Source organism: Primulina tabacum, chromosome 3 (assembly GCF_025594145.1).
Source record: "Primulina tabacum isolate GXHZ01 chromosome 3, ASM2559414v2, whole genome shotgun sequence".
Classification (NCBI taxonomy): Eukaryota; Viridiplantae; Streptophyta; class Magnoliopsida; order Lamiales; family Gesneriaceae; genus Primulina; species Primulina tabacum.
In genome coordinates, this window is record NC_134552.1 from 50,983,270 (window position 1) to 51,010,494 (window position 27,225).

At 32.1% G+C, this 27,225-nt stretch overlaps 1 protein-coding gene across 2 annotated transcripts; it reads right to left on the reverse strand.

Annotated features, from left to right (window-relative positions):
- Nucleotides 1-6,004: 6,004 nt before the first annotated feature.
- Nucleotides 6,005-12,560, reverse strand: LOC142538216 (peptidyl-tRNA hydrolase, mitochondrial). 2 transcript variants are annotated; one of them, XM_075643578.1, is made up of 9 exons: nt 12,404-12,560; nt 12,071-12,307; nt 11,897-11,964; nt 10,815-10,865; nt 10,649-10,722; nt 9,906-9,964; nt 9,747-9,823; nt 9,066-9,207; nt 6,005-6,261 (listed from the first exon to the last, which is right to left on the reverse strand). In XM_075643578.1, exons 2-8 carry the CDS (start codon nt 12,297-12,299, stop codon nt 9,076-9,078), a joined length of 690 nt encoding a protein of 229 aa, XP_075499693.1. In that variant the 5' UTR covers nt 12,300-12,307; nt 12,404-12,560; the 3' UTR covers nt 6,005-6,261; nt 9,066-9,075. The 2 variants fall into 2 exon arrangements, with proteins under 2 accessions (XP_075499693.1, XP_075499692.1); XM_075643577.1 differs by lacking the exon at nt 6,005-6,261 and having other exon boundaries at nt 8,723-9,207.
- Between the last annotated feature and the right edge of the window lie 14,665 nt (nt 12,561-27,225).

Sequence of the window (27,225 nt, forward strand, 5' to 3'; positions counted from 1 at the left end):
TGAAAATAAAATGTGTAGGTGTGTGTTGTGTGTTTTGGTGTGTGTAAAAACATGTAAGTGTGTGTGAGTGGGTGTAACTTGTGTGTGTTTTTAATAAGGAGAAATTATTGCTAAATTAACTAATTAAAATGCTAACAAAAAAGTTAACTCACACTAATTTTAAACAACTCCTCAATTAAAATAAACACACACTAATTTTATAAAATTCTCCTTTTTAACAAAATAAAATGCACAAATCCAACTTTAAAAGTTTCAAAATTCTAAACTCACTACTTACATAATTTAGGCTTTAAAATGCTGAAATTTATTAAATTAATTAATATGCCCCAACCTTAACTTAAAAATAAAATACCACATAAAAATATGCCAAAACCGTCACCGGACTCTTTTCCTCGATCCCGCATCGAATAATCGCCTGAAACATGAAACTCGAGAAATATTTTAACGTGCATCACATAAACATTAAAATAATGCAATTTAATAAATCATGCATCACTAAAAATCATTTTAAATTTAAATAAATGATTTAACACTTAAATAAATGCATGAGTTTTACGTGTACTGATTTTGGGCTCTACAGTATGTGCAGCTAAAGGTCTGTTATTTCTAACAGAATGCATTATAGGATGTTGTACTTCCCTTCTGTTTTTGTCGTCTGGTCTGTATCTCTTCTGGACAGGTCTAGAATTATAGTAATGGTAATTTCTAACATTCATTGAGGGTTGCCCTCCTGAGTTGAATCCTTTACTGGATCCAGAACTCTGGTGGACTATTCTCTTAGGTTCAACAAAACCCAAACCATAATGCTTCCTTTTGTTCGTCTGATCTACAAACCTTTCAACTTGAACAGTTGGTACTACAGGTTCATATACCACACCGGATTTAACAAAATGAATGTATTTCCCTTTGCTTGTATCCAGTTATGGCTTAATACTTCTTTCAGAAGTGCTTTCATTATTACTGAATCCGAGACCACTCCTCTCTCCATATTGCTTTTGTAATTCTTGCATCTTCTCTAGTAAACAGAATACTTGTTCCATGCATTTACCAGAACCGATAGCTTCTGATTCACAGACCTCATAGTCTGGTAATCTGCATTTACTCTGTCATTCTCAGTCTTCAACTTACTTATCTCAACTTTTAGATCACTACAGCTGTTTTCTTGCAAGCAAGTAAACTTACTGATTTGATCTCTAAAGTTTTGATTTTCAGTTTTAACTTCCTCGAATGATTGAGAAAGTCTTGAGTACTCTTCTACCATGTCATGCAGTGCTTTAACCAAATCAGTTCGTGTAAATTCATTAGAGTCAAAATCAAATACCTCTCCAGATGTTGAGGTTGATTCAGTGTCTACCATGAGATGTTTGATCTCTTCTGCATCGCTATCACTGGAATGACTTTCTGAGTCAGAAGACTCAGAACTAGAATCCGCCCATTTTGATTTGCTTTCTTCAGCAATTTTCGCTTTGCGGTCTCTTCTGGATTTCTTGTCATTTCTCCTGTATTCTTTTTTCTTCTGATCATCCTTCTTAGGCTTCGGGAAATCAGCAATGAAATGCCCGACTTTTCCACAGTTGAAACACGCCATGTCACCAGGTGGTGAATCCTTATTAAAGTTTCGGTTAGGACCCTGGTAAGCTCGGTGATTCTTCTTCATGAATTTAAAAAATTTCTTCACAAATAAGGACATAGCATCATGCTGATCTGTTCAGCAGTCTTTTCAGATGTGCTATCAATGGCAGTAGCAGGTGATGCACTTGGAGCAACTGCAGCAGTAGCATTAAGAGCCTTGGTAGGTGGATTCGATGAGGGCTCTTCTCCACTTCTCACTTCCAGTTCGAACTCATAGGCTTTTAAGTCTGCAAACAAGTTGTGTTGTTCTAACTTGTTCAGATCTTTAGATACTCTCATAGCCATAGTTTTTACATCTCATTCCATGGGTAAAGCTCTCATTACTTTGATTGTTATTTCTCTGTTGTCCATATTCCTTTTCCAGAGCTGCTAGCTCATTTACCAAGCTGCTGAAACGTTCATCAAACTCGCTCAGAGTTTCTCCAGCTTTAATTTTGAGATTTTCAAATTTTTGCATGGCTACAGATAACTTGTTCTCATTTGTCTGTTCATTTCCTTCACAGATTTGGATGAGATTTTCTCAAATCTCTTTCGCAGTAGAACACATCTTGATCTTACTGAAGGTGTTCTTATCAAGCGTTTTGTAGAGAATGTCCTTCGCAACATTGTCTAGATTAGCTTTCTTTTTGTCCTCGTCAGTCCATTCACTTCTGTGCTTTTCAACCATCTGTGGTGCCCCCTCAATAATAGCAATAGCTGTATTTGGCTTTAAAATTTTCAGGAGACCATATGTGATGACAAACCACATGTCATCATCTTGAGCTGCAAGATGGGCTTGCATCCGGATCTTCCAGTCATCGAAATCTTCTTTTGAAAACATGGGTACTTTGCTGAAGTGTGCCATATTTGTTGTGAATTTTCGGAACAAGAAAAAATCTGCTCTGATAGCACTTGTTGGGGATCGATATGGAGTTTAGAGGGGGGTGAATAAACTCGTTCCTTTGTTGTATGCTTTTGCAAAATGTGCTAGAATCATGTTAGAGATTATAGCTTATCTTGTTCGAATATATAACCAGCAGATCACAATAATAAGTGCAGAAATGATCCGATGGTATGTGGTGAAAACAATAAAACAGTAGGCAATATAACAGCGTTTGTTTCTGGAAGTTCGAAGATAAAATCTTCTAACGTCTCTCCTTCTTCTGTTTCCAGAAGGTATCACTAAAAGACTTTGGTTATTACAGTATAACACTTGTGCACACCCACTTCAGTAGGGCTTATCCTTCACCTACTGAAACTCTTAGTTTCTCAACACGATGTAAAAGATTACAACAAAGTTCTGGAAAAGACTCTTTTCCAGATTTCAAAATCTTCTCAATAATATGTAGTAAATTATTTAGCTTGAAGAGATTATGAAACAATAGCAGCACAATATGATCTCAAAAGATCGGATGTTAGAATAAAGCGTGTGCTGCTTTTCTGTATGTTGAGTTTGAAGATAAATAGTAGTTGATGATAGCTCAAACTCGCGTTGGAATAATCGTTGCGTTGATAAAGATAATAACGCTGTTTTCTATAAAGGATTGACTTCTATATATATAGAAAACTTGAGTCCAACGTTTATAATCAAAAACAGCTTCTGAGGCTCCTGAGTAAAATCAATTTTAGTACCTAAAAAAGGTCTTGCAGAAATCTTCAGATTAATCAGTTTTGTTTCATACCAAAACTAGTAAGGAACGTTAAATGTCTTTGTACAGCATTAATGGTGCAATTAATGCTAGTACTAGGTAAAGTAACGGTAACATTTAAGACTGTAACGATCAAGTAAAAGACGATAATTTACTTCTATTTAAGCTAAGTTCTGCTTTTAAATTTATGTTCTGCTTCTGGTTTCTAAGTCGAGTTCTGCTTTTGTTAAAGCGATACGAGGGCTTCTGATTAGCTATAACGGCCTACTGGTTTTGACTTCTCATCACCACAATTAAATTAAATATAACATCTAAAATTATTAACATAAAAATTTATGTACCCAACAAATAAAAGTAGATGAATAAAAATTGAAGAAAACACATTAATTACACATAGATGAATCAAAACAATACACATTAGATTAACACTAATATGATTTCAGCCATTGTGATTGTTTTGTGAAATCGAAATATATTAACACATTTAACTTAAAAAAGCTCAACACTTTCATATGAGAATAAAAATAATGATCACTGTCTACAAAAAATTATTTAAGTTAAAGTTGTAAATTGAAATTATACATTATTATATATGGTTTTTTTAACATGACCGAGGTCGAAAAACTTTCAAATCTCCAAAGCAATATATATAATAAAAAGATTGAACATCGAGAATCGAGATGTAATTATATAATTAAATCATCCAACCAAAAACCAAGAAAGAAGAAATTCAAAGTTAAATATCCGACAAATGACAAAATTACAAAAATACTATAACAGTAAAAACAAAATGTGTAAATGGATCGACTCATCAAGTTTTCATTGAAATATGATCCATACAAGGAAAATCACTTACCATTTGTTGGTTATTAGCATCATCCCGAATACATCCGAGTCGAAATATAGCTTTCAAATTAAGTTTCGAATTAGTGGATGTTGCCAAATAGAGTGAAGATACCAATATTGAAACTCAAAAAATAACTCTGGATTAAACCGTCCAACCAAAAACAAAGAAATAAGAAAAGTCAAAGTTCAACAGACAAATGACAAAATAATCACACTGATACAACATAGGGATGTAAACGAACCAAACCGTTTGTGAGCTATTCAAAGCTCGATTCGATAAAAGCTCGTTTGAGCTCGTTTAATGAGGCTCGTTAAGATAAACAAACCAAACTCAAGCTTTACAGTATTTGGCTCGTTAGCTCGTGAACATATTCGTTGGTAAGTTCATTAGTAATTTTTTAGATGAAAAAATAATAGTTTTGATATTTGATTTATTGATTTTGCATATTATTTATGAAATATATATAAAAATCTATTAAATTTATTTATTATAATAAATTTACAAATTTTAATAAGAATAATATATTTTTCTTTAAATATGTAATTTACTTTTTAATTAATTTAATGAAATTTTAATGTATAATTCATATTTATTAAGCTTGTTTAGGCTCGATAAAGCTTGAATAAGCTCGTGAACCATACATATATTCGTTAAATAATGCTCGAGCTCGGCTCGATTATAAACGAACCAAGCTCAAACATTCAAGAGTTCGGCTCGACTCGACTCGATTACATCCCTAATACAACAAGACAAACATTAGACATATCAAAAGATAAACATAAGACATGAGAAAAGTTTAGTAAACAAACAATGAAAACTCACACTTTTATAATAGAAAGTTTAGTGAAAAAAACAATGAAAACTCACACTTTTATAATAGAAAGTTTAGTGAAAAAACAATGAAAACTAGATAGATATAATATTAGTGGCCGAAGCATACACATTGTGTGCGTATAAAGTATTACATGAATACTAATTGTTTGTATATATTGAATAAATTTATATTTTCAAATCATTTGTTTTATTTATGATATTTTATAAAATTAATAAGATATAAATTCTAATAATATTATCTTATATATATATAAAATAAAAATTAAATCTAATCGAGATGCTGATAAATAAAGAACTGAACCTTGAATAAAAATGTGTGAGGATGACGGATAATGGAACAATGAGCAGGTCTCTTGTGAGACGGTCTCACGAATCTTTATTGTGAGACATGTCAACCATACCAATATTCACAATAAAAAATAATATTATTAGCATAAAAAGTAATACTTTTTCATGGATGACCCAAATAAGAGATCCGTATAACAAAATACGATCCGTGAGACCGTTTCACACAAGTTTTTGCCTGGAACAATTATATCTCTAGCTAGCATGAAGACATGAAAATAGTACTTCGTTTTTTGCCGAAAAATCAATCAATGCCTGTCTAGAACACCACACAAAAAGAAATAACACATAATTTTAATTATTTATTTTGGCTTGATCGACTTTTTTACGAACAAACAACGCCATCTTCTTACCCAACTTAGAATCAATTATATGAAATAATATCATATTTATTTGCACGTAGGAACCGTCTGGTCTGGTTCCAATCCATCAACCATTTGCTTCAGTAATTCCCCTTCAATACCATAAAATTCCCTATGTATTCCCAAATAATTCTGTCTTTTTTTTACCGTATTCAGTTAGAATACTTCATTCGTATTTTTCATCAAAACAATTGAAAAGTAACCAGTTTTGAAAAAACAAACTATCGTCAAATTGAATGATAAAACCAATAAAATTCTTCCAAAACACGACATTATTACTTCCGAATTTGTAACCAAACACAGCTTTAATTGTTCGATCTTCAAAGTAACCAAGGAATAAGCTTAGGTAATGTAATCCTCCAAATACCTTAAAAATAGTCAATGTTGTATAAATCTACAAGTCAAAAAATAAATCATTATTGCTAAACAACCATAAATTATATGATACAAGTTTGAAGCATAAAGAGCACAAAAGAATTGAGGAAGAAACAGTCGGCTATGTGAAATTCTGTGAAGCAATAAATTGCTAGCTTTTGTGTTCGGGCTTCATTTCTTTATCAACGATTGACCAAGCTTCAGCATCTCCTAAGCTTCTCTCGCATTCACAAACGTCCTATATACAAAATAAATACACTCCTGCTGGTTAAAACTTATAAAATAAAAAACTGACCAAATTGAAATATGCATCGTACATTGTGAAATAGATAGTCGAGCACATAATAAGAATAATAATAATCCAATAAAGACTTTTTTATAACTTTTTTTAGTTTTGGTGATTCAAGAAGATCGCTGATTAAATAGATAATTATAGAGCTGAATTTAAAAAGAAAACTGAATATTGCAAAAGTTTTCTAAAGAAGTCCAACTGACGACCAAGATAAACTTATAGTTTATTTCAGTCGATCAGTCAGCTCAAATTCAAACATTCTCATAAGAATATCAGTATATTCAGTGATTGAGAATCAGAGTCCAGCTGAAATATCAGATAAATTTTTGTGTACTAGCAGCCACTTATTCTCAAACAGAATGTCAGAATTCATGCACACTACCAGAATATGTCAAAAAGAACATGACATGACAACGACGATATTTGTATTTGGAAACAGATATATGATTTAAAAATGTTACCGTTGCAGATAAAATTTATAAATCTATCAGTTCGACAAGCTTTTAAGGCTCTCCAACTCCCTAAATTAACTCATCTATTTTTTTCTGCACCCAAACTGATAAAAGCAATCTCACTCCGATAAGATATTATCTGATCATTTAAGGATCAATTCCTGCTTAGAATTTCTTTGTGAAATCCGTGTAATGGAGAGCAAGAAGTCTTAATGCTCATTTTGATTTAGATTGAAGTTTACTAAGAATTTCAGTTAGGCATTGTTAAGTCTTTTTGAAGTAAGTGATTTCAAATTGCTTGTAATTAGTAAAGTCTTTTAGTGCAATCCTTCCGTGAGAAAGAAGTTCTGTGAGGAAGAAGGGATGACGTAGAAGTATTGAAGTCTCCGAATATCCATAAACAAACTCGTGCCAGTTTCTTTTCACTTTATCTTCTTTACCTCTGATTTGATAACACAACTGAGTTTTGATCAGTCATTTTGTTCAAAGAGTTTCACTCTGTCTATTTCCGCACAGTCCTTACTGTTGACTTACTAAAAACTTAGTTGACAAGAATTTCATTTCAATGTCGCTAACCCAACCGAAATATTGTAACATTTTTGAGATAAATTTATTCACCTCCCTAAATATATTTCCGATCCTAACAAGTGGTATTAGAACAAGTTATTTCTGGCCGTTGAACGTTATTCAATCAAATGGCTTGTAATTACTAAAATCGTTCAGTACAACCCTTCCTTGAAGAAGAAGAGGTAACGTAGAAGTATTGAAGTATCCGAAAATCCAGTAACAAATTCGGGTCAGTTTACTTTTCACTTTATCTTTTTTACCTCTCATTTGATAACACAACTAAGTTTTGATAAGTAATTTTGTTCAAAAGAGTTTCAGTCTGTCTATTTCCGCACAGTCCTTATAGTATAATCACTTTATATATATTGAATTTTAAAATTTATTTAAAATTCGTTTTACTTCGATAAAACGTGTGCCTTGTCTTACGCCACAGGCTCCAGGGTATCCTAGTGCTTTAGTGCGCATTGCACCCTAAATAACTATGATGGTAAGATAACTATATTGATTGTGTATGTGGATGATATTAATAATATTATTCTCAGAGGGAGTGATGCTATTGAGATAGCAAGATTAAAATGGTGTGTTGTGCCAAAATTTGAGGTAAAAGATCTGGGTATTTCTTGAGAATGGAGTTGTTAGGTCGAGGAAAAATATATATGTATCATCAAAGAAGTATACTAGATCTTCTTGAAGAAACATGGATGAGTGGTTGTCCACCGAGTGATATTCCTAGGGACCTAAATCTGAAATTGAGTGGAGATTCGAAAGGGATTCCGGTTGACGAAGGATGATACCAGTGACTTATAAGGAAACTTATTTATTCCTCGCATATGTGCCTGGATGTTGCCTTTGTTGTTAGTGTAGCAAGTCAATTCATGTACTCATCATATGAAGAACATTTTATCTTAGTTTATAGGATAAGTCTTTACAGATGCAGATGGGGCGAGGTCAATATCAGATAGAAGATTTGCTACATGATATTGTAAATTACTTTGAGAAATCTTGTCACCTAGAGGAGCAAAAAACAGAACGTCGTAGCCTGAAGTAATGTTGAGGCTGAATTAAGAGTTGTGGCCATTGGCCAATGGAGTTTATGAGATTCTGCGAATAAATTGGTACTCGAAGAATAGAAACTAGACTCGTACGGTCCAATGAAACTATTTTGTGATAACAAATTCACAATCAATATTGTGAATAACCCGGTTCAACATGATCGCACCAAACAAATTGAAGTTGATGGACTCTTCATCAAAGAAAAAGTAGACTGGAATACTCTGTATGCCATTTTCATGAAGGTGCCACTTGAGGGGAGTGTAGAAAATGGGAATATATTATAGAATAAACATATTTCATTCCTAAAATCAAGCATAGCAGATTATAGACTAGCCTTATTTTGGATCAGCCTTTTTTTGTATAAATGTACATGATACAACAGGTAATCATTCAGAAATGAGAGTATTTTTTCCGCACAAAAGTTTCTGGTCACCTTGTTTACATGGTGTAAGTGGGAACATAGCAATTAACAAATATCTATCAAATTGTAATAATTTTTTGTCTGGCCAAACCTGATCCAATGTAGAATCTACCTCATGAAGTGAGATATCAAGCCATCACAAGTCATTCTATTCAGAAAGGTCGGTGAAAGGAAACTAAATCACAAACATCTGTGGATGCTTCAGTACAACTTAACCATGTGAAATGAAATAGACCAAATTGTTATGTTCAGAGTACCTGGATAGAGTCATACTGGCATAGTCTGCAGTCTTAGATGTTTATACTTCTGCTCCCTATTGAAACATCTAGCACTCTCTGTCAAGCCTTTTGACAAGACTTCTTTCAGCACATCAACACCCTCTTCTAATGCAACATCAATCTGCCAGGCCCAAATGGCGGCATATTAGTAAAGCTATGCTTTATATTAATGTTAAGTGATGAGTTTTAGGATTTTCTGGAAAAAACATACAAGCACTAAGGATGAATCTGGAAGATGAAATTTTTAAAGTAAACACGTAACAATATGTGGTATAACTCATTAATTACACTAACAATATGTGGTATAACTCATTAATTACACCATAATCAACAAGATATTACTCAAGGATTCCATTCATGTGAAGTTATTTTGAACAGCCAAATGCTACTACTCCATGAACAAAAGATTCCATCTGTCAGACCAGTCAGACAAATTTTGCATATGATTATGAGTCGAACAAACTCACATAGTAATCTTAACCTATAAATGGGAAACTTGAGATTAGGAATTTATAAAGACAGATTGTTCATCAAATGCAAATTCGTAAAAATTCACCAAAGGCTCTGTCTCTGCATTTTCTCAAAATTAAGGCCACATAGAAAAGAGATTTTGGTGCAAGAAATTGTTGAAAACAAGACGAAGCGGCCCGAGTGATATACTCTTTCACGAGCTTTGGCGTTGAATTTCTGAAGAAGGAACGCTTTTGGATCCATCTGACCAGGAGGCCTCCCAATGCCTAAATATTTTTTACATGATCCTGTCAGTTGCGGTGAAACTGATGGCTGACCGCAAAATCTGAAGTAGGGACACAAACTAACCAATTCTTAGCCGAGGAAATTCTTTATTCCCACGAAAATGATAGATCACACTTTTCAGCCTACAAATTTCAGAAAATTTAGGTTAATTTAGTTCATCCAGCAGAGAGAAATACACATCAGAAAAAATCAAATTGACAATGGTGGCAAGGAAAATGTCATATAACTAAGATATTGCTGCATGACTGTTGTATTTATTCAGACTTTAGGTGGACATAACATGGATATTATGAAGGAGGGGAAATTATGGGCGTCTCAAATTCAACCTGCATGTTAATCTTTTCAAGTTTTCTTCTAATTTTTTTAATGCTTTAATAGAAATTAATTTCAAAAATATAAAAAACTGATACACATGTCAATCACAATTTGGAATTTATATTAATCATGCACAAATTCTACAAGGAGATAGCATATACTCTGTAATTAGAATACTAGCATACACTCCGTAATTAGAATAGCAAGCATATACCATGATTGAAATAGCTAGTCTCAGTTTAGATCATGAAGCTCAAGTATGGTTTGATTTTAAGCTATGTTTGAGAGTATTTGAACATCATTAGAATAAAACTTATATCCTTTATACAAATATATAACTTGAAATAAAATCAACTCCATATAATTCATCACATCAAATTAATTAAAAAAAACAGCATAAACCCATCAAAGTGAGAGACCAAGCCCCTTGATCAGTAATGCCATCTACATTATCTTAGAAATTAAAAAAATTTGAAAGCTCTTTTTCGTACCCATTGTGACTTCCATGATTTCCCTTGGAGTGAAGACGGAGTACCCCACAAGGTAAACCCATGTCATCATGAAACTAAAGCAACAAAACATGAAGCGTCAGATTAAGACCCTAATTAGTAATCCAATCAACAAGTATGAAACTTCAGATTGTCAGTAAAATGATACCACTAAAACTCGATTGAGAGGAAGCTTATAATAAGCCGCCATAGGACCGCTCTGCAAAAAAAGAAAAAAAGAAAAAAAAAAGAGGTTGTTAACGGAGGGGGACATACATCATATGTATGAACTGTAGTACTGATACAAAAAGCATAGTATTGGATCAAATCTGTCAGACATCGTATTTAAACATCCAATTCACATTACTAAAAAAAACTGTGGAAAACATGTACATGTTTTATCAAAACAAATTATGAACTTGTTCAGAAATTATAATGTAAATGCATCTAAGTTGTTGATAAATAAAAGGGGAAATTTTGGAGAACCACCAAACGCACTATCCAACCACACCTGCTTGGGCGCTTGGATAAGTTTTATTGTTCATAGGGTAAAAAAAGATTGGTCGTGATCAGAAGGATACTGGTTCATTAATAGTTGGCAACATACATACACTTGCTTTCAATTTTAAACGATATATTTCTCTAAATCATTTTTGTAAGTGGAATAACACATGTCCTATCATTCATCACTAACTTAAAAATGAATCAGAGGTTATCAGGCACACCAAAACTTAAATATGAGTATCCTAGTCATCTGCCACATGGAAAGGGGATTTTCTGAATGATAGGATCCCAAGAGCAATCCAATGAGGGCAGAGGAGGCGATCACTTATCTCAAATAAAAATTGATAAAATTTTATACATAAAGTAAATCCTACACTGCCAGGTAGAATCACAAAAAATGCAGGGCATAACATACAATTTCTAACATTTTTTTCACATGTCAGTACTTATGCAACCCAAACCACCATAACTAAACACATTCTAGATACAAAAGCATTCATCTGTTATTTGACACATTTTACATGCATCTAAGAAAAATCTTTATTACATGGATTCATCTCTACAAATTTCCGAAACAATCGCAGAACTAAAAATTACACCAGTCAAAGCAAAAAAAATAGTTTTTTGTTTGGTATAGCAAGCAAAACAGCAACAAATGTCATGAATCAACCAAGAACTGAAATTAACGTCACAGTTTAATGTCCACACTCGCATATTCTCGAAAAAAGTTATCTGTTAACTGCTTACAGATTCGCCGCTTAAATTCATGTAAGTCTGAGGCTTCGCCAAAAAAACCGGAACTCCGTGAACAAAACCTGAAGGAAACATTCAAAAACTACACTAAGCCAAAAACACACGTACACAAAAGAGAAAAAAATACAACTGTAAGAAACAACGGAAAAAATGAGCACTAGACAGAACCTTTCCCAAAGATGGCTTTGCAATGAACGGCATCCATTGAAATCCCTTGTGATTTAGCAAATGCATCGATTAGTTCAAAGCCGACGTTGTGTCTAGTGCCCATATATTTATCTCCAGTGTTACCCAATCCCACGAAAAGCCATGGGCGTGGGTTAGAAAACGCAGCAGCGCAAAAGAAACGTTTGGAAAATCTATCGACAAGCATTATCACGCCTCGCATCAATTTCATAAATTTTCCTGCAGGTAGCAAGCGGGATTGACAATAAAAAATTAGGGGTTTTGCTATTGCCATCTGCAAAGACGAACTTGGCCTGGAGAAATCAATCGAATTACCACGGAATAATTAACATCACGCGAACTCCCACCCGAAGATGAAATAAAAGAGCTTGAATTACAACGAGTATTTACATAGGCACAAACAACAAAATATACGAACTTCCAAACTCCAAGAACATAGTTGAATCATAAAAGAAGTGTAGTAGTAACTTGTTATTGTGGCAGTTAGGCGAGACTATATTAGCTAATAAATATGAAAATAACAATATATTATATATTGAGATTTACGTGAAAATTTTTAAAAATTATTAAGGTAAAACACACCTATTATCTTACAGGAAAACAAATAACTCACAAATATTATAGAACTAAGCACTCAAATGCTATTAAATGAGATAAAAAAACTGAGAATATAATTCTCATGATGTTTTTATTTATGAGAGAAATGTCTGAATGCAAAAATTTCTCATATCCTTCGGCCAAATTTATAGCCAAATTTGACAAATATCTTGTCAATTTTTTTTTGACTAAATAACATCCACCCACCATTCAATGTATTTATTTTGCTGAAGGATATATTGATATCTTAGAATGAGAGTAAACTTCTGGAAATGAAAAGGGTTGTTCGAATAAGTTGCAGATGTTGAAAATAAGAGTTGAAATTATTGAATGTTGAAAATAAGAGTTGTAAAAATTGAAAATTAGTGTGTGATGATGTATGTAATGATGTATTTATTTTTAGATTATTTCTAAAAAAAATTCTATAAATAAGTCTCTCAATTTATGAAAAACACACAATTGAGTAGATAAAATTTTATAAAGTGTGTATTTTAATATATTTTATGAGTTTGAGGTTTTACTTTTTACCGTAAATTTTTATTTTTAACACGTTATCAGCACGATACTCGAATGTTCGGTTTTTCATATTTTTTCAAGCTCCAAAACACAAGAAAAAGGTAACAATATTCAAAAGTAAGAATATTTATTTTACTGTTTATTTATTTTTATTGTGTATATACTTAATATATAATATCATGTTATTATATAAAAAGAGTCTATGACACCTCATTATAATAACGTGATGTGATTATTTCACTATTTATATATTTTTATTGTGTTATATAATAATTATATATATATTTGTATAATGTCACAATATTATATAAAAAGAGCCCCTGACACCTCATTATACTATTGTGAAGTGATATACATAATTATTTAAACATGATTAACATTATATATATCATATTATTACCATAAATTTACACATGCATACATTTATTTTTTTAAAATTTTGTAACGGTCATAAACAACTAATTTTTACTCTGTAAATATGATTTTACAAACACATTCAATCACTCCAAACTTATTCTTTCTCCCTAAAAATTTTCTTCATCAAAACTTTCGAAGAAGAAGAAGATGATACTTTCAAGGTTATTTTGTATAATTATTTGGTTATTATACTCACTAGTCTTGTATTTATCGGATAATATTTGTCTCGTGTTTTTTCTTTATCTTTAAGAATGCTTGTACTTATAATTTATCTGTTAATTTTAATTGACATATTAATAGATTTAGAACTTAACTAATTAAACGTATTGTTATTTTTCTAGACCACCATGTCAAATTTGGTAAAGCTCGAATTTGTTGTGCTCGACATTACGAGAAAAAATTATATGTCATGGACTATCGATGTAGAATTGCATCTTAAGTCATTGGGTCTAAGTGAAACCATTACGGAAAATGGTATCTCATCATCACAAAAAAGGCAAAAGCTATAATATTTTTGTGTGGACATATTGATGAAGGATTAAAATGTGAATATCTCATGGCTTCATGGAAAGGATTAAAAGAAAGATTTGAACATACAAGGGAAGTTAAACTTCCGACCGCCCGTGATGAATAAATACGTTAAGATTCCAAGATTTTAAGAAAGTCAGTGATTACAACTCGACAATGTATCGAATAATCTCGCAATCAAAATTTTGTGGACATGAGATTACGAAATCGGAAATGATTGAAACAATATTTTTCACTTTTCACGCATCAAATATAACTCTACAACAACAATATAGAGTGAGTGGATTTGCGAGATATTTTGAATTTATCGCATGTATTCTTGTAGCGGAAAAGAACAACGAGCTGCTAATAAGAATTCATCAGTCTCGACCCACTAGATCAACAACATTTCCAGAAATGAATGTTGTAAGTAAAAATGAATTTAAACCTGGAAACCAAAATCAAAGTCAAAGACAAGGTTCTGTTCGAGGTCGAATTCGAGGTAGTGGTCGTGAACATGGACATTGAAGTGGTCGTGGTCGCGACAATGGTTTTGAAAACAATTGAGATAGTTACTTCTATAACTCATCTCAAAAGAGCGTCACGAACCACCTACTGAAAAGGCATCATGAGAACATGAGTGTTAATGAAATAATTCAAAATGATTTGAAATTTCTTGTTTTAGATACGACACTCCAGGACATTGGTCTCGTATTTGTCGAGCCCCCGAGCACCTTTGTAAGCTCTATAAAGAATCAATAAAGGAAAAGAAAAGGAGACCAAATTCATTGAACATAGTGTCCATTTGAGTGATTCAACTCATTTTGATGCTGCAGATTTTCTTAATGATTTCTCTGAAAATGATCAATATATTGGTGTAATTGAAATGTAAAATATTTTATTTTTCATGTGCTCATATGCTAATATTTTATTGTATAATTATAATATGCCTTATATTTTTCAATAAATTACAAATGTATTGTCAGTAAATTTTTTCATTACATATTTTTTTTTGAAGTTCAAATATGTAAACTGCTATGAACAAAGCTAAACAAGGAACTAATCCCATGGAAGTTTGTATGACTTATAGTGGTACAACAAACATTATTCTCTGAGATAAAAGATATTTCTTGGAAATAAACCAACAAAAACAATGACGAATACAACATCAGGTCCTGTAGACTTGATTAAAAGTTGTAGTAAAGCACATTTTTTGTTACTTAATAGTACAAAATTTCTGATAATTGATGCTTTGTATTCACCACAATCGAAAAGAAATTTGTTGAGTTTTAATGACACATATTCTCATGGATATGATACTCAAACAATAAATGAAGGAAATGAGAAATATATGTATCTTACCACATATAAATCAGGAAAAAAATATGTAGTTGAAAAACTATCAATGCTGCATACTGGATTGCATTATACATATATAAGTCCAATTGAATCAAAAAATGGTAGTTGATAATTCTTCAAACTGATTAATTGGCATGATCGATTAGGACATCCAGATTCAATAATGATGCGAAGAATTATAGAAAGTACACATGGTCTTCCGCTGAAAGACCTGAAGATCTTTCAAAATAATAAGTTTCAATGCAAAGCATGTTCTCTTGGAAAGCTTATTATAAGATCATTAACAGCTAAAATCCAAACTGATCACCTATATTTCTTGAACGTATTCAGGGTGATATTTGTGGGTCAATTCATCCGCCATGTGGACCATTTAGATATTTTATGGTATTGATCAATGCCTCCAGCAGATGGTCACATGTATGTTTATTATCAACTCGAAATGTGGCATTTGCAAGATTACTTGTTCAAATAATAAAATTACTGAATCAATTTCCCGATCATACAATCAAGAAAATTATACTTGATAATGCTGGTGAATTAATTTCCAGACTTTCAATGATTATTGTATGTCAATAAGAATCACTGTTGAGAATCTTGTTGCTCATGTACATACACAAAATGGATTAGCTGAATAATTAATTAAACATATACAACTGATTGCTAGATCAATGATTATGAAAACAAAACTGCTTGTTTCTATATGGGGACATGCAATTTTATATGCTGCTGCATTAATTTGCATCATACCAAGTGCATATCATAAATACTCGCTATTGCAGCTTGCCTTTGGTAAAGAACCAGATATTTCTCATCTGAGAATTTTTGGATGTATGGTATATGTGCCTATTGCACAGCTTCAACGAACAAAAATGGGACCTCAAAGAAAGATCGGAATTTGTGTTGGTTATGATAGCCCGTCAATCATTCGATATCTTGAGTCTCAGACATGCGACGTGTTTACAACACGTTTTAATGAGAAAATCTTCCCAATGTTAGGGAGAGAAAAAAATATCAAAAAATAAATTACATGGTATACATCATCATTGTTACATCTGGATCCAAGAACTAAAAAATGTGAAAAATATGTACAACAAATTGTGCACTTGCAAAGAATAGCAAATCAAATGTCAGATGCATTTGCAGATACAAAATGGGTCATCAAATCATATATACATGCTGTAAATACCCATGCTCAAATTGAAATTCCAAAGAAAAAAATTGAAGACACTCATGTTGTCATTAAACGCTTGAAGCGTGGAAGGCCAATCGGTTCCAAGAATAAAAATCCTGAAAAAAAAACAAAGAGAAACACGATGATCACAAAATAGAGAATGATATTCCGGCATAAATACATGCTGATGAAAATGTTCCGTCAAAACCACAAACTGATGAGAATTATGAAATCTCTATCAATTATATTAATACTGGAAAAATATGGAACTGAAAAGATATAAAAGAAATTGATGAGATATTTTCTTACAATGTGGCATTTGACATCATAAATGACAATGAAGATCATGAACCACAATCTTTTGGTGAATGTAAAAATCGACAGGACTGGATAAAATGAAAAGATGTCATCCAGGTTGAATTGAATTCGCTAAATAAACGTAAAGTTTTTGGACCTAAAGTCCTTACACCTGAAGGTGTAAAATCTTTTGGGTACAAATGAGTTTTTATTCGAAAGCGAAATGAGAAAAATGAAATACTAAGATATAAAGCTCGACTTGTTGCACAAGGTTTTTCTCAAAGGCCAAGAATTGATTATGAAGAAACATATTCTCCTGTTATGGATGCAATTATGTTTCGGTATTTGATTAGTTTGCCGGTATCTGAAAATTTAGAAATGCATTTTATGGATGTTGTCACATCTTATTTATACGGATCAGTCGATAGTAATATTTATAATATATACATATATATATATATATATATATATATATATATATATGAAAATCCCTGAAGGATTTAAGATGCCTGAAGTACAAAGTTCAAAACCTAGATAATGTTATTCTGTGAAATTGCAAAGATCATTATATGGATTAAATCAATCCGTCTGAACGTGGTATAATCGGCTAAGTGAACACTTAATGAAAAAGAGATATGTTAACAATTCAATATTCCATTGCTTTTTAATTAAGAAAACAACGTCCGGATGCGTAATTATTGTTGTATATGTTGATGATTTAAACATCATTGAAACGAATAAGAAAATTCAAGAAGTTGTGTCGTACTTGAAGGAAGAATTTGAAATGAAGGACCTTGGAAAAACAAAATATTGTGTGTGTTTGCAAATTGAACAAAAAGAATGTGGAATATTTGTTTACCAGTCAGATTATACAGCAAATGTCCTTAAACATTTTAGTATGGAAAAATCAAATTCTTTAAATAATTTGATAATTGTTAGACTATTATACATAGAAAATGATTCATTCCGTCAATGTGAAGATGGTGAAGTTATGCTTGATCAAGAATTATCATATCTAAGTGTTATTGGTGCCCTTATGTATCTTGCAAATTGTACAAGACCTGATATATCTTTTGTTGTAAATTTATTGGCAAGATTTAGCTCATATCCAACAAAGAGCACTGGAACAGAATTAAACATATATTCTGTTATCTACGAAGAACGACAGACTTTGGACTTTTGTATTCAAAAGAGACCAACTAAAGCATAATTGGTTATGCTGATGCTGGGTATTTATCTGATCCACACAAGTCACGTTCTCAAACTAGATATGTATTTACTCATGGAGGCACTGCAATTTCTTCGGGTTCATAGAAACAAACACTCATAACAACTTCATCAAATCACGTCGAGATTATTGCACTACATGAAGCAAGTCGTGAATGTGTGTGGCTAAAATCAATGACCTAACATATTCAAATCTCATGCGGATTATCATTCGACAAGAAGCATATGATACTAAATGAAGATAATGCTTCATGTGTAGCTCAAATAAAAAAGAATACATAAAAAGTGACAGACTAAACATATTCCACCTAAGTTCTTCGCATTCACCCAAGAGCTTAAGAAGAATATAGATATTGATATTCGTTACATTCAGTCATGTAAAAACTCATCAGATCTCTTCACAAAGGCACTTCATACGACAATATTCAGAAAGAATATATATAAAATTGAGATGCGCAATTTACGAAATTTGTGAAGAATCGTTCGTGTTAACATGAGGGAGAGTTTACGTGACTGCACTATTTTTCCCTTACTATGATTTTTATCCCAATGGGTTTTTCCTAGTAATATTTTCAACAAAGCAGTATAAAAACACGTAATAAGACAATCATTGTGTCATGATCATCATCACAAGGGGAAATGTTGAAAATAAGAGTTGAAATTATTGAATGTTGAAAATAAGAGTTGTAAATATTGAAAATTAGTGTGTGATAATGTAAATAATGATGTATTTATTTTTGGATTATTTCCAAAAAAATTCTATAAATAGTTCTATCAATTTGTGAAGAAAACACACAATTGAGTAGACAAAATTTGATAAAATGTGTAGTTTAATATATTTGTGAGTTTGAGATTTTTATTTTTTACCGTAAATTTTTACTTTTAACAGCAGAAAATTTATTTTGAGCTGATAATTAAATTTTTTGAAGAAAGTAACTACATTTTCAAGAAACTAGAAACAATCAAGGGGTTGAGGATAGATCCTGTATAAAAATTATGTTAAACAACATTGAAATGTGGTTATTTATAATCAGCTGGTGCTGACGATACAGAAGAATGGATCATATTGAAAGGACATGATATTCAAATGTGATGTTTAAAAAAGAAACCGAAAAATATATAAAAATAACACTAAACTTAAAATCATGATTGAAATTAAAATTAATGATATAACTAATACAAATACTGAAATGTAGTTTATATTTTCAAGGGACATCATATTCAAATTTGAATTTTTAAAAATAAATTGAAAACACTTCATATTTTATTGTGAATAATTTCCAAGCATAATTTTGAATTGAAGTAGGAAGGAATAGATATACAATTCCTGACCATACCCTATACGAAGAAGTGATCCTAAAAATCCTCCTGAGGTAAGTGAGCTTGTTTTAAAAGTATAATTTTAGTTATGCACTTTATTTTTATTTTCAAAAATTCGATCGAGTGCAATTCTTCTTCGTCTCCCTTTTTGATACGATTATTGTATGTTTTATGTGTTGGCACTGTGAGGATTCAACTAGACATGGGTGAGAATCCCAACATAAGATATATTATGGCCCTTACACGGTGGAATTGTAACCGTTATACAGTATCGCCCTCTTAAAGGAGTAAAAATTAGGAACTGATATCACTAAATCATGGAAACTAGAGTAATCTCAGTGCTTAGTCCAACATATGCTTATGTTATGATATGAATCATGTTATGCATTGTAAGTTCCAAAATACGATAAGGTAATCCAACAACATGTAAATATAGAGAAATTAGAAAATGACTAATTAGATAGTTTTAATGTCATGAATTAATTATGATATGCATGTTAACATGTTTAAAATGCAGTTTTATTATAGAATGCATAAAATTAGGTTTTAAAGGTATGCGAGACGCGATCGAGGAACAGAGACTGATGGCTGAAAAAAAGGAAAATATTTTTATTAAATAATTATCTTAAATTGTTTAAAGTGTGTTGTAATTAAAAGGGTAATTTTGGAAATGGTGTGTTTTGAGGTGTTTTTATACGTCAAGTCGTATTTTTAAAAGGTATTTGATTTTCAACGAAAATATGAACTTTTGAGAACTCGGCTAATATTTTCACAACCCTTTCTAAATAAAATATTTTAAATATTAACTAATGAACATATTATACCATGTTAATAGGCCTAAACTTACACACATGATTTATTTAACAAATAAAAAGCCCTAAACCTTACCCCAAAACCCTTAAACACACGCCCACCCCTCACAAACACACTAGGACTCTTAGAGTAGCAGCATCACGTCACACACACCATATTTTGAGAGGATTTTCACGCAATTTCGAGGAGATTTCAGCCTAAGGTTTCCTACATCGTCGTTCTTTGCATCGCCAACTCGTTTTCATGCGTAATAGATGCAAAGGCACGCCTTAATCCTTTTTTCCATCCTTCACACCATAATATATGCTTGATCCAAACTTGTTTTAATGATGTACAAAGGGGATGCCATCGTAGGATAACTTGGAGGGACGTTTTTACAACATGTTGAGGGTCCATAGAAGCCTAGAAAAGGGCTGCACAAGTAGGGGAGATGACTTGAACGAAAATCGCATGCCTTGGGGTACTAGGGTTTCGACTAGGGCTTGTAGGGGGCTGCGGCTCCTTGCTGCTGATAGGGCATGACCAGAGGGAACCAGGGGGTTGCGTGAGGTTCCTATGGAGGCTACACGGTGGCTGGCTCGAGGGCTAGGCACAAGCTGTGCCTAGGAAGGCCGCGCGAGGAGTCCTAGGAAACGGGTGAAGGTCTGCGACTTCTGGGTGGGTTAGCTTCTGTCCAGTAGCCTGTTGGGGTTTCGGTTAGGGTCATAGGGTTGATGGTTAGGGGCTGGACTCGCTGGTTAGGGCTGGAGCCGAGGTATAATGGGATTCAAACCACCTAGAACTAGGACTCTTGGTCCAGAAAGTTTCAGTAGGCATCCTAGGGTGTTCGAAGGTCCTATGGGGCTTGAATTGGGTTGAAAATAGTTTAATTATGTGCAATTAAGTTTTGGTCAAAGTTTGGTAAGTTTTGGTTAAGTTTTGAGTCAATACGAGTCAAAATTGGAATGTACGTCTAAGCTTAAAAACGAATCAAGAAAATTATCGAAAAGCAAAATTTTAAGCCTAATAATATTAAAGGAGTGTTTCAAGGTAATAGGTTAAGTTTGGAATGATTTGGAACGTCGTTTCGAGGCTTAAAGATAAATATAGGAAGTTAGGTTTCAGGGGCAAAACAGTCATTTTACACCTGAAAAATGTTAGACGTCCTGGCAGTGCCCTGAATGCTGTAAATAATGTTAATATGTTTATTTTAAATGTTTAAGAAATAATATGATGAAACATTAATGATAAAAGACATGTTGCATGCTTGGTTTAAAAGAAAAATGATTTATATATGCATGAATTTTTATAAGTGATGAAAATATGAAAAGTTGAAGGAGGTGAAGTGATTGTGACTAATACGATGATACAATTATTTGATTGGAGATATCGTGTGAGAAAAAGCCCCAGAAAGAGCCCGTTTACGGGAGAAGGCCCAGAGGGAGCCCGACGATCGTATTACCATCGACATGATATGATGATATGTAAGGCCAATGCTCTGTTGACGGTGAGAGTGTCGCTGATGTCCCCGTCGCTCGGTACTGTGGTTACACGTAGATGGATCCATCGACCTTCAGCTGATACGAAAGTCACAATTAATGATTCGAATTCAATAAAAGGAAAATGTATATGTATATGATGAAAAAGAAAATGTATATGATGAAATGAAAATTGTTTAAGTTTATGCATGTTCATAAAAATCTATTTTATTAAAAGTATTTTAACCGTTTCCTATGATTGTATATGTATTACTTGTTATCATGGTTAAGGTTTGCTGAGTTAAGACTCATTAGGTGTGATTGATGCATGTGAACATGATGTTGATGTTAATGAGGGACTTGATGGTTGATTTTGCTGGACTGAAGATGCACACAACCTGAGGACCAACGCTAGTTTTTCTGCATTTTCGTTTATGACTTATGTTTATGACTTATGCTAAATGATTTGAGTTACTTTTAATATTTTATGACTTATGATGATATTGAGAGGTTTTTGGGATGATTTTAGAGTTAAGGTAGTTTTGAAAATGTTAAAGTTATGTTTGGTTGATGATTTAAGATTTTATGTCTTGAATTTCTTTCTTTTGGATTTTCAAATAATAGTTAGTTAATTTATTTTTAAATGATGTTAAAAATATGTAGGTATGTATAGATATGTTACGGTCGATTAGGAATGACAAAAAAATTTATGGTATATTTTAAAGAAAAACGAGTAGTAGACGTTTCATGCATGATATGTTTTTATTCGAAAATCATTTATATTTGTTATGTATGTGCTCGAACGGCTCTCAGTTGCTGAGTGATGACCATATCAGTCACCCCTTGCTCTCTCTCCCCAGATAAGTCCAAAGACCAGATAGAGAAAAAAGAGCATGACTAGTTTTGGGGCTGGTGACAGACTAAATTAATTTAGATTTAGCTTTGTTTTAAGTTTTATTTGGAGTTTTCGTTGTAAATGCTTTCACGTATTCTTTTACGTTGTAAAGACAATTCATGTTTGATTATGAGTTATAAAATGATTTTTGGTTTATATTGTACTACAAGACTTGTTGTTTGACTATTATGTGATTGTTAAACAACGTTGGTCTCGACTAACCCCGGGACAAAGAAGAAGGTCAATTAATAGAGAACATGTAGTTGAACACACTTAAGTTCTTAATGATTATTATTTCTTTGCTGAGCTTGTGTATATCGGTGACATGTTTTGACAACGATTCCGAATGAGGAAAAAATTGTTTTTGCGCATAGTCACTGAATTGGAGAATCATCCTAATGGATATTTTAAATAGAGAGAAGATGCACTGATGCCGCTTCAAAAATGCATGACGATTATCAGTCAAATGGCTTATGGATGCCCCGTCGACCAATTGGACAAGTACCTGCGAAAGGGTGAAAAAACTGCCCTCGAATGTTTGTCCAACTTTTCCCGATGTATGATGCAAATATATGGACGCATATACTTAAGAAAACCCAATACAATTGACATTGCTTGTTTGCTTCAAATGCATGAACAAAAGCATGGTTTCCCTGGTATGTTAGAACAGATCGGTACACATGAGGAGATAATGGATACCCAGCAGTTGTGCTTGAGGCAGTAGCGTCAGCCAACTTAAAGATACTGGATGCCTTTTTTGTAGTCACTAGGTCTCGTAATTATATCAATTTGCTTAACAAATCATATATTTTTAATAAGTCTTGAAGAAAAAACACCAGAGGTTAATTTTTTGGTGAACAGAACAAAATATACTAAATGATGCTATTTAACAAATGGTATATACCAGAATGGTCATTTTCGTGAAGAGTTTTTCCTACCTCCAGATCCCAAAAGAATGAAATTCAAGGAAAAACAAGATGCTATAAAAAAGGATGTTGAGTGGGCATTTGGGTTGTTCCAAGCTCGATGAGAAATTATAAAAGGTTTAGGGCGACATTGGTTATGAGAAATGATCTGAACGTGCATATTTTGCACAATTTGATTGTAAAGGATGAAAGTCATGCAATATCGATTTGGAATCGTGAATGACAAGATACTTTCATAGCGAATCAGGCTCAACCCCAAAATTTGATAAATACTTTCGAAGAAATACCAAGTTACATGATAGTCAAGTTTATCATCAACTTCGTCACGACTTGGTTGAACATAATTGGAAGACATATCGTTATGATCAGTAAACGACTAATTTATTATGAAACATTTTGTTATTTTAATTTCTAATTTGTCGAACATTTGTATCCTATATTGTACCATTTATTTTAAATAAAATTTTAATTTTAAATTACGTGTACCATAGATTAAATAATTTTATTTTTGAATAAAAAATATAATATTAAATTGTAGATGAAATTAATTAAAGTATCGATAAATTTATTAGAAAAATATAAATCATTTTTTTTAAGTGAAGAAATATATTATTAAAATGAAAGTGAAACCCATAAATATTTGATTGGTGAGATATTTGATTGCGAAATGTGGTTGATAGACTTAATTTAATTGCAGTGATGATAGTCAAAACAAGTAGATCTCGTTAAAGTGAAACCAGAAGACTATAAAAACAGAAGTTCTCTTGTCACCTTAACTAAGTAGTACTCTTCGAGTACTTATCAGTTTAGAAAACAGAAGCAAAACTCGACTCACTGCTAGAAACAGAACCAATCCTTGATATTAATTGTTACCGTTACTTTACCTAGTACGAGTATTAAATGCTTCATTAATGCTGAACAAAGTCATTTAATACGCATTACCTATTTTAGTATGTAACAAAACTGATTGTTCTGAAGCCTTTTTGCAGGAACTATTTTTGGCAATAAAGCTGTTTCTATCAGAAATCAAAGAAGCCGTTTTGATTATAGACGTTGGATTCAAATTATCTATATATATGGATCAAACCCATTTGATGAACACAACACTGATTCTTTATCAAGAAACATACTATCTATCCAACGTTATTTTGAGCAACCACCGAACCAATCGTTATCTTCAAGCTCAATTTGTAGAAAAGCAGTACACGCTTAATATCTTACATCTGATCTTTGGAGATCATTTTGTACTGCTGTTTCTTCACCTCTTCTAGTAAAACACCTTACGATATTCCTTTGAAGAAAAGTTTGTAAACTGAAAAAGAGTCTTTTCCAGAACCTTGTCATATTGAATCATATTGTGTTGAGTAACTAAGAGTTTCAGTAGGCAAAGGATAAGTTCTGCTGAAGTGGGTGTGTACGAGTGTTGTACTGTAAAATCCAAAGTCTTTTAGTGATACCTTCTGGAAACAGAAGAAGGGGAGACGTAGAAGATTTTATCTTCGAACTTCCAGAAACAACTACTGTTGTACTGCCTACTGTTATTATTGTTTTTTCACCCTACTCAATCGGATTGTTTCCGCACTTATTATTGTGATCTGCTGGACGTAATCTTGAAAAAGAACAGCTACAATCTCTAACAGGATTCTAGCACCTTTTACAAAATCTATTGGCAAAGGAAAGAGTTTATTCACCCCCCTCTAAACTCTACATCGATCTCCAACAGTGGTATATTTGAGTAGTGAAATATTTGATTGATGATGTGGACCACGTGATCCACAAATATTTGAGAAAAATATCCATGTTATTGTGGATGCTCTAAGTAATAAATAGAAACATGTCTAACAAATAACAAAATGGTTTCATCAATAATGAAAATTAAGAAAAAGCAACCATGCAGTTTTGCATACAAGATGTGAGACTACAAAACTCAAGGAAAATATACAACCAACATACATGAAATAATAAACCAAGAGCATTGTTAATATATAGGTAACATGCACAATGAAATGCAATTTCTGTTTTTAGAGTGCGACTTTCCTCAATGAGATTTTTTTCAACGAAATGTTTAAACAAATTAAAGCTCGACTAATGCAGCTCGAGTATTTTATGAACATCGAGCGTTAAAGCATTATCAATCAATTTTTTTTAGTAGTTTACATCTTATTTAAATTATCTATTTTGTTGTTAGGGAAACAAACTCTTGTTTTCTAAATACAAATTTAGTCTCCGGAGCTGCTTGAATTTAAGTTCGATTTATATTACGAAGCAAAAGTATCAGTCTCGAACTAAACTTTATTAGAACATAGTATCGATTTCGTTTACCAAACAAACATGAATAATGGTACTTATCTCATACGTGTTGCTAATACTAAGGTAGTGTTTACAAATACTTAAAAAATGATTATGAACTTTTCATTTACAAATTTTTGCAAATTGGTATTTTTACCAATTTGCAAAAATTTGTAAATGAAAAGTTCATAATAATTTTTTTAAACATTTTCAAACACTACGACGTTAATCCGCATGAAATGGATTAAAGCGTTAGAAGCAATAGTCTATTGGAATTAAAGTATGTGAAGAGATTTACAAGCGAAAATGTGATATATCAAGATATATAAAACTATGTATAAGCATTATTGTTTAGTATTTTACATCATTAATACATTTAATGGTTATTTAAACCCAAAGGATGACCAACGTTTAACATTCAAAACTTTACTTTGAGTTCGAATTTAAATTGAATCGTCGCAATGCGATAAATTTTAGTCATTTTACATCATTAATACATATATCAAAACAAATTTCATATATGCACTCAAATATATTACGTCATTCGTGGTTACTCGATATCAATCATATGGATTTACGCCTCCTTGATCACATTATCATCGCCATCATCGTCGTCGTCGTCATCATCATCATCAAGCTAGCTAGGCTGACTATCATTAAATCTTTTGGTGTAACTATATATTGACCAGTTCAGAAAATTCATTAATGATAATTCTTTGCATCAACGAAATTAGTAAAATTTTGAAATTTAGGAAAACTTACACGTTCATGACATTTAATAGATACATTTTTTAAACAGATACATTTTCATAGAACTTAACATGGCAAATTGAGGAAAACCAATCTCGCATATATGCACCTTTGTATAAGCAGCTCCACTTTCCTTTACACTATAGTCTCACAAGGGAATGGATCCCCTACTGTGGGGTGTCCACAGTAGGGAATGATGTGGCAAAAAAAATATTTTTAAAAAGTTTTTTTATATTTATTTTAATTCTTTTTAGGTTTAATTTTTTTTTTGAATTTTTTTTTTTCATCTTTCTTTTACTCACTCTCAAATTTTCATTTTTAGTCTTGTTTAAAATATATTATAATTTTTTCTTTTGCCATTTTTGGACTTTTTGTTTCCTTCTTTCTTTTTTTTTTTTTTCACATTTTGATTATCTTGTTTGTTTTGAAAGTAAAACATATTTATGTTTCAATTTTAGTTCTTTTCACAAGCTTGATTCGTCCATTTTCTTTTTTTTCTCATTAATTTTTTTAAAAAATTACAATAAGGGAAGAGAGAACTTCAATATAAAAATTTCTATTTTCTTGATCATTTATATGTCAAATTCTTTTCTAAT